The following is a 13,253-nucleotide window of genomic DNA, read 5'->3' as shown; positions in this document are numbered from 1 at the left end:
GATGTCAGAATACAAACCCGAACACACAGAAGAAAAAACACAATCATATAGACAAACACACCTTGCTGAGCTCCTTCTGGTACTGAGGCATCTTCTTCAGCATCTGGGACAAATCCCTCATTGTGGTCTGTCAGAATAAAAGAAACCCACTGAATTACACAATAATGTCCAAGAAAAAGGGTGATAGCATTAATGAAAGTTGCCATTAAACAGATGACAAAATATTAGCAATGAGGCGTCTTTATGTTGGATGAAACAAACAACAACATTTAGAAACAGAAGCAGCTCAAGAAATAATGCAGCTGCTTCCTTAAGTCTTGAATGATCAACTAGATTTGGTCAAATTTATAAATACACAATTATAAACTTAAAGTAATATTTTTTTTCAACTTTAACCATTGCTATACATGTCAAACTGAAACAAAAATCAAGACACAGAGACGTCCAGATTCAATTTCCATCGTTATGATAAAACACTCCAATAAAAGTAATAAATCTAATTAATTTTTGTTTCTGTTCCCTGAATTTATTAAGAGAAACAGTTCAACATTTTTGAAAGAAACTCACATTTACCTTCTTGTCAAGAGAAAGCTAGAGTCACTAGCTGGTTAGCTTAGCTTAGCATAAAGACTACAAACCGAGAGAAACAGCTAGCCCAAAGGTAGTAATATAATAAAATATAATACATAATAAAATCTGTCAAACTAGCATGATTAATTAAAGGCAGAGTATGCAATTCTAACTCAATTAGTTTGCTGTCCGAAATATGCGCTAATTATCTAAATATGAAACATGCTAACTAGCAAAATATCAACAATCTTTCTCCACAATCACAGACTGCACTTTTAACTTGTGTCTTAATCCAAATGATGATGTACAACTGACATATTGCAGTTAGCTTAGCTTAGCACAAAGACTAAAAACGGGGAAACAGCTAGCCTGAGTCTGTATAAACGTAATAAACTCTGCCAAACTAGTACGATTAAAGCTGACTAATTAAAGGTAGAGTATGCAATTCTAACTCAATTAGCTCGCTGTTGGAGCTACATGCTAATTATCTTAAAATACAATATGCTAACTAGCTATATATCAATTTAGCTAGTTAGCTTCTGTTTCCACAATCACACACTGCATATTTAACATGTTACATCTTCATCCAAACTACGGTGTATAACTGACATGTTGAGGTTAGCTTAGCTTAGCACAAAGACTAAACACAGGCGGAAATAACTAGGTTTGGTCTGTAAAAAGGTAATGAAATCTGTCAAAGTAGCATGATTAAAGCTCACTAATTAAAGGTAGAGTATGCAATTCTAACTCAATCAGTTCGCTGTCCGTGCTACATGCTAATTAGCTAAATATGAAACATGCTAACTAGCTAAATAACAATCTTTCTCCACAATCACAGACTGCACCTTTAACTTGCTATGTCTTCATCCAAACAGACGTACAACTGACATGATGCTGTTTTCAGTCTCAATTCAAAGCTAAACTTCATATTTAATGAAGATAATGAAGATTTAGCAACTTAACAGTGGCATCAACACTCGGCAAGGAAGAAAATGTGGAACTATTTCTCTAGAAGCAGATCTTTTCCCCTAAAGTTACCGAAAACACACCCTGTGCCGCCTTATTTGGCTCTTCATTCCTATGCTCCTACATGACTAGAAGTACTTAATCTACTACATAGAAGCAATAAATACACCAAGGATTTAACAGAGCCAACTTCTTTGCTTTATTATCTTCTTTACCTTCTCTCCAGTGTTCATCCTCTTGCTGGCAGAAAAGTCCTTCAGCTGGCGTGTCACTTCCCTAAAGAGAAAATGGAAAATTAGCAAATAGTAAGAGAAAGGATGTTATATTGTTTGAAAAGATGTGTGAAGTATAAAGAAAAGTACTCACTGGGACACCTCGGCTATGTGTTTGTGTCTCAGGCTCACCCACAGGTCATCGTCTTCATGCAGAAGAACTTCCTTCTCACGAGAGTCTCCGATGCCGCTGGTCTCATACCTGAAGAACCGAAACCAAACAGGCGTTTTAGTCAATGAAATGTGTTTTAGGCTCTAACATTACGTAGTTTTTCTCATATTTGCAGCTCAAAACGCAGCTTGTAGTCGTTTCGTACTTGTACACGTCATTTTCGATGGGCAGCAGGTCGTAGCCCATGGCCTGGAAGGTGAGCTCATGCAGGACGGGTGACACTGGGTCAAACGCCCTGTCCAGGATGATCAGCTGTGAGCGAGCCTTATCTGGACCCTACAGAGACAAAATTTTAAATAAAAAACTATTAAATAACCACATATCCTTTATTTGTATGTAGGGCTGGGCGATATGGCCTCAAAAAAATATCTCCGATTTTTTCACAAAAAATCCCGATTCACGATTTATCCGATTTTTTTTTTAACCCCCTACCTAATCTCTGCACGCTGAAGTCCAGTCTACTTGCAAATGAGCTGCAGCCCTCTCCAGGTAAACACACCGGATCGCAGCGGGAAACGCACCGCAACTGGACCAGCATGCCACATGCGGGGCATTTCCTGCTGTGATCCAGTGTGTTTACCTGGAGAGGGCTGCAGCTCATTTGCATAAAGTAGACTGGACTCCTACTTTATGTAAATTGTATGCGGCGTGCTGAGATTCCACGCATCGTGAAACTGTCCTCAAACTTCTAAACTAGGCTTCGGTGACATAAAACGAGGACAGATTCAGCTGCTGCACAGATTATTTCTCGCCTCAAATGCTTTCAGAAATACTTTTCGCTGACGTGTTTTTGAAATAAAAGGGGAAGTTTGCAGCCGAGCTGCTGTGTTTATCCAACTTGTCTGCAGGACTGTCCAGCTGAAAGCTCGGTCACGTGACCACGTAGCGGCCTGCTGTTGCTCAGCGCTGTCATGTGACCATGTTGTGGTCCGCTAGTGACCGCCGTCCGTGTGATTTTCAGATGTGGTGCGTTGCTGTGTGGGAAAATAGCATCTAGTGGACACGAGCCTTTAGACCGGCGCTGCTGGCCGCCATGTTGTTTGTATATCAAGCGCGGGGGGGAGGAGGGCGCACTCTGAACTACGGGAGCCCAGCGGGAAGGCGTTGGTGGCGGATGTTGATGAGAAAATCGATTTTCATTAAAACAAATCGACATTAAGTACAAAGTCGAATTAATCGATAAAATTAATTTATCGCCCAGCCCTATTTGTGTGTATCTAGAATTCAACCATGTGACATTTAGCAGCGTCATTTCTGTCTACTATACAACGGAAGTCAATGTAGTGAGGTAACATTCTTTCAAAAAGAGCTAAAATACACAAAAAACATGCAGGATACGAAACAAAATGTGAAAACAAACGAAAGCAGAGAAAAAACATGAATTCTCCAGAGCTCACCTCTCCCATGGTGGGATCATCGGCCTTGTAGGCGTCCAGTTTGTCCTGAACCAGCTGGGCCAGGGTGGCATTGTCCTTGTACTCTCTGACAGATAAATTTAAAAAAAAAAAACGGAATTATAAGAAGGAACATACATAAAAAGACAGAACAGCAGAAAAATGATGAGGAGAAGGGAAGAGGATGGCATAAATATTCAAGCAAAAAGAACACACAATGACAAAAAATAGCACAAAAGACAATCCTGAAAAAATATTTTGACCCACAAACGCAAATTAAACACCTAAATACAAATGTGTTTGTCTTCACTTAATCTGTATGGCAGTGGTTTCTAAAGTGGGGTTCTGGACCCTACGTGGGGTCACAAGATGACTTCCAGAAATCCAGAAAACAATTAAAAAACATTATATTTTAGCTGTAATTGTTAAAAAAGTTAAGAAATCTGTGAGTCTGCTGCTCCAACCTATTGTATGTTTACTTAGTGTTACAGATTATACATTGAGATGATTTAGAGTGATGTGTTCTGTTTAAATTAAATAACTGGAAAATAACATTATGGTTGTTAGGTTGTGTGTTTTTTTTTTGTGTGGTGTTATGCATGTGTTTGATAGGTACAAAATGATGACATCTATCTTGTACAAAATTTGATTGCTCCAAACAACTCCTTAAAAAGATTAGCAAAAAGCAAAAAACTGGAGACAGATATAAGAAAATTTCCAAGTCACTGAATACTCCTTGAAGTCCAGTTAAATCCATTATTAAGAAATGGAAGAAACATGGAACGTGTAAATCTGACTAGAGCAGGTCGTCCTCAAAAACTGAGCGACCAAGCAAGAAAGAGACTAGTGAGGCCACCACGACACCTATGACTCCTCTGAAGGAGTTACAAGCTTCAGCTAAAGGAAGAGACTGTTCACACAACAACTGTTGCCTGTTCTTCAAAAGTGTAAGATTTATGGGAGATTGGTAAAGAGAAAGATGTATCACATCATGATGCTGTTACATGATGCTATATGTCTTTCTCTTTACCAATCTCCAATAAATCTTACACTTTTTAAGAACAGGCAACAGTTGTTGTATGAACAGTCTCTTCCTTTAGCTGATGCTACACGGTGGTGGCAGCATGATGATGTGAAGGGTGGTGGCTGCAGCATGATGATGTGAAGCATGGTGGTGGCAGCATCATGATGTGAACCATGGAGGTGGCAGCATCATGATGTGAAGCATGGAGGTGGCAGCATCATGATGTGAAGCATGGTGGTGGCAGCATCATGATGTGAACCATGGAGGTGGCAGCATCATTATGATGTGAAGCATGGAGGTGGCAGCATCATGATGTGAAGCACGGTGGTGGCGGCATCGTGATGTGAAGCACGGTGGTGGCAGCATCATGATGTGAAGCACGGTGGTGGCAGCATCATGATGTGAAGCACGGTGGTGGCAGCATCATGATGTGAAGCATGGTGGTGGCAGCATCATGATGTGAACCATGGAGGTGGCAGCATCATGATGTGAAGCATGGAGGTGGCAGCATCATGATGTGAAGCATGGAGGTGGCAGCATCATGATGTGAAGCACGGTGGTGGCGGCATCGTGATGTGAAGCACGGTGGTGGCAGCATCATGATGTGAAGCACGGTGGTGGCAGCATCATGATGTGAAGCACGGTGGTGGCAGCATCGTGATGTGAACCATGGAGGTGGCAGCATCGTGATGTGAACCATGGAGGTGGCAGCATCATGATGTGAAGCATGGAGGTGGCAGCATCATGATGTGAAGCACGGTGGTGGCGGCATCGTGATGTGAAGCACGGTGGTGGCGGCATCATGATGTGAAGCATGGTGGTGGCAGCATCATGATGTGAAGCATGGTGGTGGCAGCATCGTGATGTGAAGCACGGTGGTGGCAGCATCATGATGTGAAGCACGGTGGTGGCAGCATCGTGATGTGAAGCATGGTGGTGGCAGCATCTTGATGTGAAGCACGGTGGTGGCAGCATCATGATGTGAAGCATGGTGGTGGCAGCATCATGATGTGAACCATGGAGGTGGCAGCATCATGATGTGAAGCATGGAGGTGGCAGCATCATGTGAAGCACGGTGGTGGCAGCATCATGATGTGAAGCACGGTGGTGGCAGCATCGTGATGTGAAGCACGGTGGTGGCAGCATCGTGATGTGAAGCATGGTGGTGGCAGCATCATGTGAAGCATGGTGGTGGCAGCATCATGATGTGAAGCACGACGGTGGCAGCATCGTGATGTGAAGCACGGTGGTGGCAGCATCATGTGAAGCACGGTGGTGGCAGCATCCTGATGTGAAGCACGACGGTGGCAGCATCTTAATGTGAAGCACGGTGGTGGCAGCAACATGTGAAGCACGGTGGTGGCAGCATCATGATGTGAAGCATGGAGGTGGCAGCATCATGATGTGAAGCATGGAGGTGGCAGCATCATGATTTGAAGCATGGTGTTAAATACTAGCTCATAACTCCGTCAGAGGATTCTTAGGTGTCTTGGTGGCCTCCCTTAGTAGAACCTTTCCTATACAATTGTTCAGTTGTTTTTTTTATTATTAATTGGTATTGCTTGGTAAAAATCTGTTCTCACTTGGGCATGAAAGCATTTTTTTTGGTGAATTCTTGAATAAAATTGAGTATGAGTCAATGTTGAAAAGCAATAAAAACAGGAACCTTTCCATGGTGGGTGAATTATTTTTATCGGCACTATAATGGTTGACAATGTGACAGCTGAGATTAAAACTAAAAGCTGGAAAAGTGACTTTAGAAGACATTGTATGTGATAGTTTGGAATCAAGCATGGTGGTGGCAACATCATCTCTTGAAGACTGACTGGCTACTTCTATTAACCAGCAGCCAGTTTAGATGTGATTAAATGACCTGGAATTGGTCAAACAATACGATAAATAGTTTTACTCTTTAGTTTTATGAACAGACAACAGCCTGTAGCCCCGACTGCCCCTCAGCAGCGCCCCCTGTTGCTCACCCTCGGTATCTGACAGCAGGATACTCTTTCAGGGTGGCACAGAGCGTCGCCAGCTGCTCGGCCAGCCTCTCCATCACTGGGTTCTTCATCTGGGTCTTATGAGGGCTGTAGAAACTGTGGAAGGCATCTGGATTGTCCAAAGAGTACACCTGCAAAACAAAATACAGAAATTTAAACTTTTGTGTGTAGATTTTTAACATTTTTAACCAAACTACGGTTTCTTTTCTTGTGCATTTCCTTCATTTATTTATTTATTTTTTGCTCACACTTGCAGTTTAAACAATCGCATTTCAGGTGAAGCACTTTGTCTGATCCTATGCTATTGATTTTCTGTGCTATCTCATTATCATTTTTATGTCTATCTCCTCTCGTTTAATGTTATCTCTCCTCTATTATTCTTTTCACGATGTTTCCTCATTTCACCTCCTTTTACTCCCTTTCCATCCTCTTTCATTTCCTTGTTTCCTAATGTTTCCTCCCTTGCATCCCTACCACTCCCTCCCATCTGTCCACGGTCACATGACCACTGCAGAAGGGTCCCTCTGTTAGCCACACTGCTATTGGCTACGGCTCGCTGTGTGGATCCTCTCTCGTCCAATGGGGCGAGTGCATCAACCTGGAGGGGCGGGGCTATGAGGCTGCATTTTGCCTGGAGCAGAAAACCACTGACTCCGAATTAATCGTAGCAGACAGGAGGAGAGCAAAGCATTGTGGGCCAAGCAGCATCTTTAGATAGCGATGGAGTAAAAGGACGGACAGATGAGGGAGATAGAGGGGTGAGAGGGGTTTTAAACAAAAAAAAAAAAAAAAGGCTGGAGGAGGCGAAAAAGAAAGACGAATCAGACAAAAAAATAAAAAGATCGATGCAGAGCGGTGACGTGCAGAAGCAGGGATAGAGGATGGAGGCAGGATTTTGGAAATTTATCAAGGGTAGGGAAGCAGGTGGGAGGAGGGAAATGTTTATGTGACAAATGCGAGTGTTTCTGGAACAGTCTGGCTGTAAACAGACCGACCGGTGAGTCAACAGCATCGAGCCGAGCCTCCACCTGAGAGTGCATTTGTGGTTTTTTCTTTTCTTAAATTTCTTCTAGCAGCCAATAATCTCGTTGTTACTATTCCTGTCGGCGTCCTTTGCAGCGTCTCTCTCCTCCCACCTGTCTTTATCGATCTCCAGCTGCTCGTGTTCAGCCTTTTTATCTCCACATCTTTATCTCCCTCTTCCTGGATTTTACTCTCAGCCACTGACAAACAATTAAAGGGAAGTGGGATGCATTCGTTGGCAAAATGCAATCATTATCGTGTGTGATACTACCTCAGTGTAATTACCAGAACTATGTTTTGGATTACTAGTTATGTATCGTATCTATGCCTTATTTCTTTCTACTTTTAGGCACTGCATTTCTTACAGTGGAGGAAATAAGTATTTGATCCCCCACTGATTTCGAAAGTTTGCACACTGACAATGAAACTGTCTATGATTTTTATGGTAGCTTTATTTTAACAATGAGAGACAGAATATCAAAAAGAAAATCTAGAAAATTACATAATATTTAAAAAATAATAATTTGCATTTCATTGAGGGAAATAAGTATTTGATCCCCTACCAACCATGAGCAATGTTGGCTCCCACAAACCACTGACATATTCCTAATCTCAGTGAAGTCATTACCTGCATGAGAGATACCTGTCCCAAATTGTCACCTGTATAAAAAGTCACCTGCCCACAGACAGTGACACTCCAACATCTCCACCATGGGCAAGATCAAAGAGAAGTCTAAAGATGTCAGGGACAAAATTGTTGACCTACACAAGGCTGGAATGGGCTACAAAACCTAAGTAAGAAGCTGAATGAGAAGGTGACAACTGTTGGTGCAATTATTCGGAAGTGGAAGAAGTACATGACTGTCAATCGATCTAGGCTGGGGGCTCCATGCAAGATATCACCTCGTGGGGTCTCAAGGATCATGAGAAAGGTTAGAGATCAGCCTAAAACTACACAGGAGGAGCTTGTTAATGATCTTAAGGCAGCTGGGACCACAGTCACCAAGAAAACCATTGGTAATCCACTGAGATGCAATGGTTTAAAATCCTGCAGTGCGCGCAAGGTCCCTCTGCTCAAGAAGGCTCACGCCCAGGGCCGCCTCAAGTTTGCCAATGAACATATTAATAAATCCAAGAGAGACTGGGAGAAGGTGCTGTGGTCAGATGAGACCAAAATCGAGCTCTTTGGCCTCAACTCAACTCGACGTGTTTGGAGGAAGAGAAATGCTGAATATGACCCCAAGAACACCATCCCCACCATCAAGCATGGCGGTGGAAGCATTATGCTTCGGAGGTGTTTCTCTTCTAAGGAGACAGGTCAACTTCACCGTATCGACGGGAAGATGAACGGGGTCATGTATCGCAAAATCTTGGGTGACAACCTCCTTGCCTCCACCAGGAAATTGAAAATGGGTCGTGGATGGGTCTTCCAGCACGACAACGACCCAAAACATTCAGCCAAGGAAACAAGGAGTGGCTCCATAAGAAGCACATCAAGGTCATGGAATGTTCTAGACAGCCTCCTGACCTTAATCCTATAGAAAATCTATGGAGAGAGCTGAAGCTTCGAGTTTCCAAACGCCAGCCTCAAAACCTCCAGGATTTGGAGATGATCTGCAGAGAGGAGTGGACTAAAATTACTCCTGCCAACCTAGTAAGTAACTACAAGAACCGTCTGACCACTGTACTTGCCAACAAGGGTTTTGCCACCAAGTATTAAATCATGTTTTGCTAGGGGGTCAAATACTTATTTCCCTCAATGAAATGCAAATTAATTTTTATTTTTCATTTCACGTAATTTTCTCGTTTTTTTATTCTTTCTATCACTGTTAAAATAAAGCTACCATAAAAATCAGAGACCGTTCATTTATTTCTTAGTATGAAAACTTTCAAAATCAGCGGGGGATTAAATACTTATTTCCTCCACTGTATGTTATGCCATTTTTTCTGAACACTTTCTGGCACAAGAATTTCCTTCGGGATTAATAAAGTTTTATCATTAAAATTTTACCGTATCTTGCCACCACCTGGCCTCCAGTGCAGCTACTCACACTGGAGTATGAATGTGTATGAATGTTGGTGGTGGTTGGAGGCCGTAGGTGCAGATTGGCAGCCACGCTTCCATGAGTCTGCCCCAGGGCAGCTGCGGCTACAAATGTAGTTTACCACCACCAGAGTGAGAATGTGTGAGTGAATGAATAATGGATTCATTGTGAAGCGCTTTGAGTGCCTTGAAAAGCGCTATATAAATCTAATCCATTATTATTATTATCTTATTTCTGCTTTAAGACAGGAATGAAAGCTGGAAGATCAGACTCTTAAAGCAAAGTAGTATTAATTTCATTTGCAATATTACTTTTCTCAGCAATTTGTACAATATTACCTGAAGCAACATGAACAGCATTTCATTTTTAAGTACAATGTGTCAATGTAATGTGCAATATTTCATTTCTCAGGTGCAATATTCCAATTTAAGGTTCAAAATTTCATTATCATGTGTGACATTACTTTACATTACTCATTCCGTTTCTATTTTAGTCTTATTTCAGTTTACTTATTTGTATTTTTAGTAATGTACTGCACTTATATCTTATTGCTTTCTACTTTTAGGCACCGCATTTCTTTTGTTTGTCATTAGTTTTTTTCCAAGCAATATTGAGCCCCAGAATATCCTTTTGGATTAATAAAGTTTGATCTTATCTGTGCGTTAAGGCAGGAATGACAGCTGAAACACATTTTAAATCTGAATGGAATCAATTTCATTTACAATTTTACTTTTCTCAGCAATTTCCGCAAAATCAGTTTCAGAATCAAGCTCATCATTTCATTTTCAGGTACAACACATAGCTGCAATATGTCTCAGGGATGTGTGTGTTAAATTATGTTCTTTTATTCCTTGTTTTATTGGATTCCTAGAGAAACACCCTATCATTCACCTTGTACTATGATTGCATGTACAAATAAATGAGAATAAAGGTTTATTTGATTTGATTTAATTATTACTTCTACTAATCTAGAATCAAATAGCAAAGAGCAGCAAAAAGGGGAAAACAGTGCAGAAATCAGACATTTTTGCAGCTGTTTCTTCTGTTAAATCTCAAGTTTACTGGTTGTTTTCCTATAGTGAGCCACTGATGGATGTGGAAACACCCTCGATCTTCTGTTTGCATCAATACTCCATCACGGAAACGTACAAACAGCAAAGGAGACATTTCACAGACAGTGCAGCATCGATTAGGTTTTTCTATCTGCACCACAGAGAGCTGCTATTGTGTAAGACCACACACCTGAGACTCGTAGGGCAAGAAGGCGATGTTGATCTCCGTCAGAGTCTTGGTGGATTTGGAAGCACGACTCTTCACCAGCTCGTTGAAGAGAGGATCAGGGCAGGCTGGAGACGACAGAAACAGCAGTTACACAGTGTTTCTGATGCATTTCAATACGGTGAGATAAAGAGATGGCTGCACATTTTCAAACACAGACATATTCTGATTCATTGGTTCCAATAAGGTTTTCAAGCTGCTGATACTTAGGTGAACATAAAACTGAACTACAACGCATTTCTAAAGAGAAAAAGTTAAATGGTAGCCGATCCATATATTTTAATAAACGTAACTCCTCTATCAAGTCTGTGCAAAGAAAAAAGTGTATAGCAGCTAGGACTGGGCGATATGGCCCAAAAAAAAAAATCTCAGATTTTTTCACAAAAAATCCCGATTCACGATTTATCCGATTTTTTATTTTTTTTTACCCCCTACCTAATTTCCGCACGCCAGTCCAGTCTACTCTATGCAGCCCTCTCCGGGAAAACACACCTGCTTGCAGCTGGAAATGCGCCACATGTGGCATTCTGGTCCGGTTGCGGTGCGTTTCCCGCTGGGATCCGGTGTGTTTACACGGAGAGGGCTGCAGCTCATTTGCATAAAGTAGACTGGACTTCTACTTTATGCAAATTGCATGCGGCGTGCGGAGATTCCACGCATCGTGAAACCGTCCTCAAACTTCTAAACTAGGCTTCGGTGACCTAAAACGAGGACAGATTCAGCTGCTGCAGATTATTTCTTGCCGCAAATGCTTTCAGGAATACTTTTCGGTGACGTGTTTTTTGAAATAAAAGGGAAAGTCTGCGGCCGAGCCGCTGTGTTTATCCAACCTGTCTGCCGGATTGTCCAGCTGAAAGCTCGGTCACATGACCACGTAGCGGCCTGCTGTTGCTCAGCGCTGTCATGTGACCATGTTGTGGTCCGCTAGTGACCGCCGTCCGTGTGATTTTCAGATGCGGTGCGTTGCCGTGCGGGAAAATCACATCTTGTGGACACGCGCCTTTAGATCTGCACCGCTCGCCGCCATGTTGTTTGTGTATCAAGCGCGGGGGAGGGAGGGGGAGGGGGGCGCGCACTCTGAACTACGGGAGCCCAGCAGGCAGGCGCAGGTGGCGGATGTTGATGAGAAAATCGATTTTCATTAAAACAAATCGACATTAAGTACAAAGTCGAATTAATCGATAAAATTAATTTATCGCCCAGCCTTAATAGCAGCTAAAGTTTAGTTTGCTGCTTCCAGCTGTTTAGGATTATTTCCTCTGAGTTTATTAAATATCTGCAGCATCAAATCGGCAGCAGGACCTAAATAGAGAAAGTCATGCACATCTACACACCTGCAACAACAGCAGCAGCTTCATTAACTATCTATAAGTATAAACTATCCCCGGCATTGACACCTGATCAATCAGGAGCTAAAATTAAGTCACATTGTGTCCTTTATTCACTCCAGACAGGTGTCATTTGTTAAACAGGGATTTAAGTAAAGTCTTGTGTTGATTAGTGCATTATTTGAACATTTCACTTGAAGTACTGTCCAAATTCGTGTAAAAGTTTACCATTGAGTGTCTAAAACTGAAAACATGAGTTTCAAGACAGAGATTGTGGCATCTGGGAACATTTTAAATGCTCAAACAACATCAGTAAGTAAAACATATAAAAGAACAAAAAACAACCTTCCAATTGAAGGAATCACACAACAAAACAGTACGACCAAAACAATATCAATAGTGCTGTCAAACATTCCTGTAAAATTAACTCTTTATGAGCAAAAAGGTGCATTACAAAGACAAACAAGTGTTTGTGGATACTCACAGTCAGTGAAGAAAACATGGGCTGCCTTGTATTTAGCTGAATGAGGGTCTTTGAAGTCTGCAATGAGGGTGTGGACAGACTGAAAAGAGACAAATCAGGGTGTCAGATTTTAGCATTTAGCATATAGGTGTGTAGAATAACAGAAAAGTTAATTAAGCTGTATTGTCATGATGTTTTGATCAAAATACTGTATGTCAGAAAAGAATTTAGTAGCAGTTTAACCTAAATCAATTCACAACCCCATGAGAGAGTCACTTTTTAACTACTAATTTAACAACTCTTGGAAAGATGTGTCCGTAAACGAAAAGTGAGGCAACAAAAGTGTCCAAACACCAACATGTTGCCATAGAAACAGGACATTATGGTGAACTGTGGTGCAAGAAAACGCCGCTCTGCTTCAAAATAAGAAAATTTCACAAATATGAAACTGCACCAATTATTTAACCAATTCAATGGTCATGAGGAAATAAATCTGCACATTTTAGATGTACTAAAGGAGCACTCTATTAGTCTAAATGAACAATAAATAGACTAATAGCTAGCATTTTCGACATGTTAAATCATGGTAATCTAGTTATTTTAGACTGAAGTGTCCATCTACACATATTGGCATGATTTATGCAAACAGAACTATATTAACTGGTGAATCCAGCTCAAGAACTAGTGAGAAATGTAAAAACAGAAAAGTTAACCTGCTGGT

The 13,253-nt window shown here is 41.5% G+C and overlaps 1 protein-coding gene across 2 annotated transcripts in view; it reads right to left on the bottom strand.

Moving 5' to 3' along the window:
- stxbp1a (syntaxin binding protein 1a) overlaps positions 1 to 13,253 on the bottom strand; it is a 50,063-nt gene that overhangs the window by 15,412 nt on the left and 21,398 nt on the right. For both annotated transcript variants that reach the window (XM_023270699.3, XM_023270700.3), the window contains exons 5-12: positions 12,554 to 12,632; positions 10,706 to 10,809; positions 6,378 to 6,526; positions 3,378 to 3,462; positions 2,126 to 2,256; positions 1,903 to 2,010; positions 1,752 to 1,812; positions 62 to 127 (exon numbers count right to left, since the gene is read on the bottom strand). In XM_023270699.3, coding sequence (XP_023126467.2) covers positions 62 to 127; positions 1,752 to 1,812; positions 1,903 to 2,010; positions 2,126 to 2,256; positions 3,378 to 3,462; positions 6,378 to 6,526; positions 10,706 to 10,809; positions 12,554 to 12,632 — 783 coding nt within the window. The remainder of the gene's footprint in view (positions 1 to 61; positions 128 to 1,751; positions 1,813 to 1,902; positions 2,011 to 2,125; positions 2,257 to 3,377; positions 3,463 to 6,377; positions 6,527 to 10,705; positions 10,810 to 12,553; positions 12,633 to 13,253) is intronic.

This window comes from Amphiprion ocellaris, chromosome 17 (genome assembly GCF_022539595.1).
Source record: "Amphiprion ocellaris isolate individual 3 ecotype Okinawa chromosome 17, ASM2253959v1, whole genome shotgun sequence".
Taxonomy (NCBI): Eukaryota; Metazoa; Chordata; class Actinopteri; family Pomacentridae; genus Amphiprion; species Amphiprion ocellaris.
This window is presented reverse-complemented; position numbering and strand designations above follow the sequence as displayed.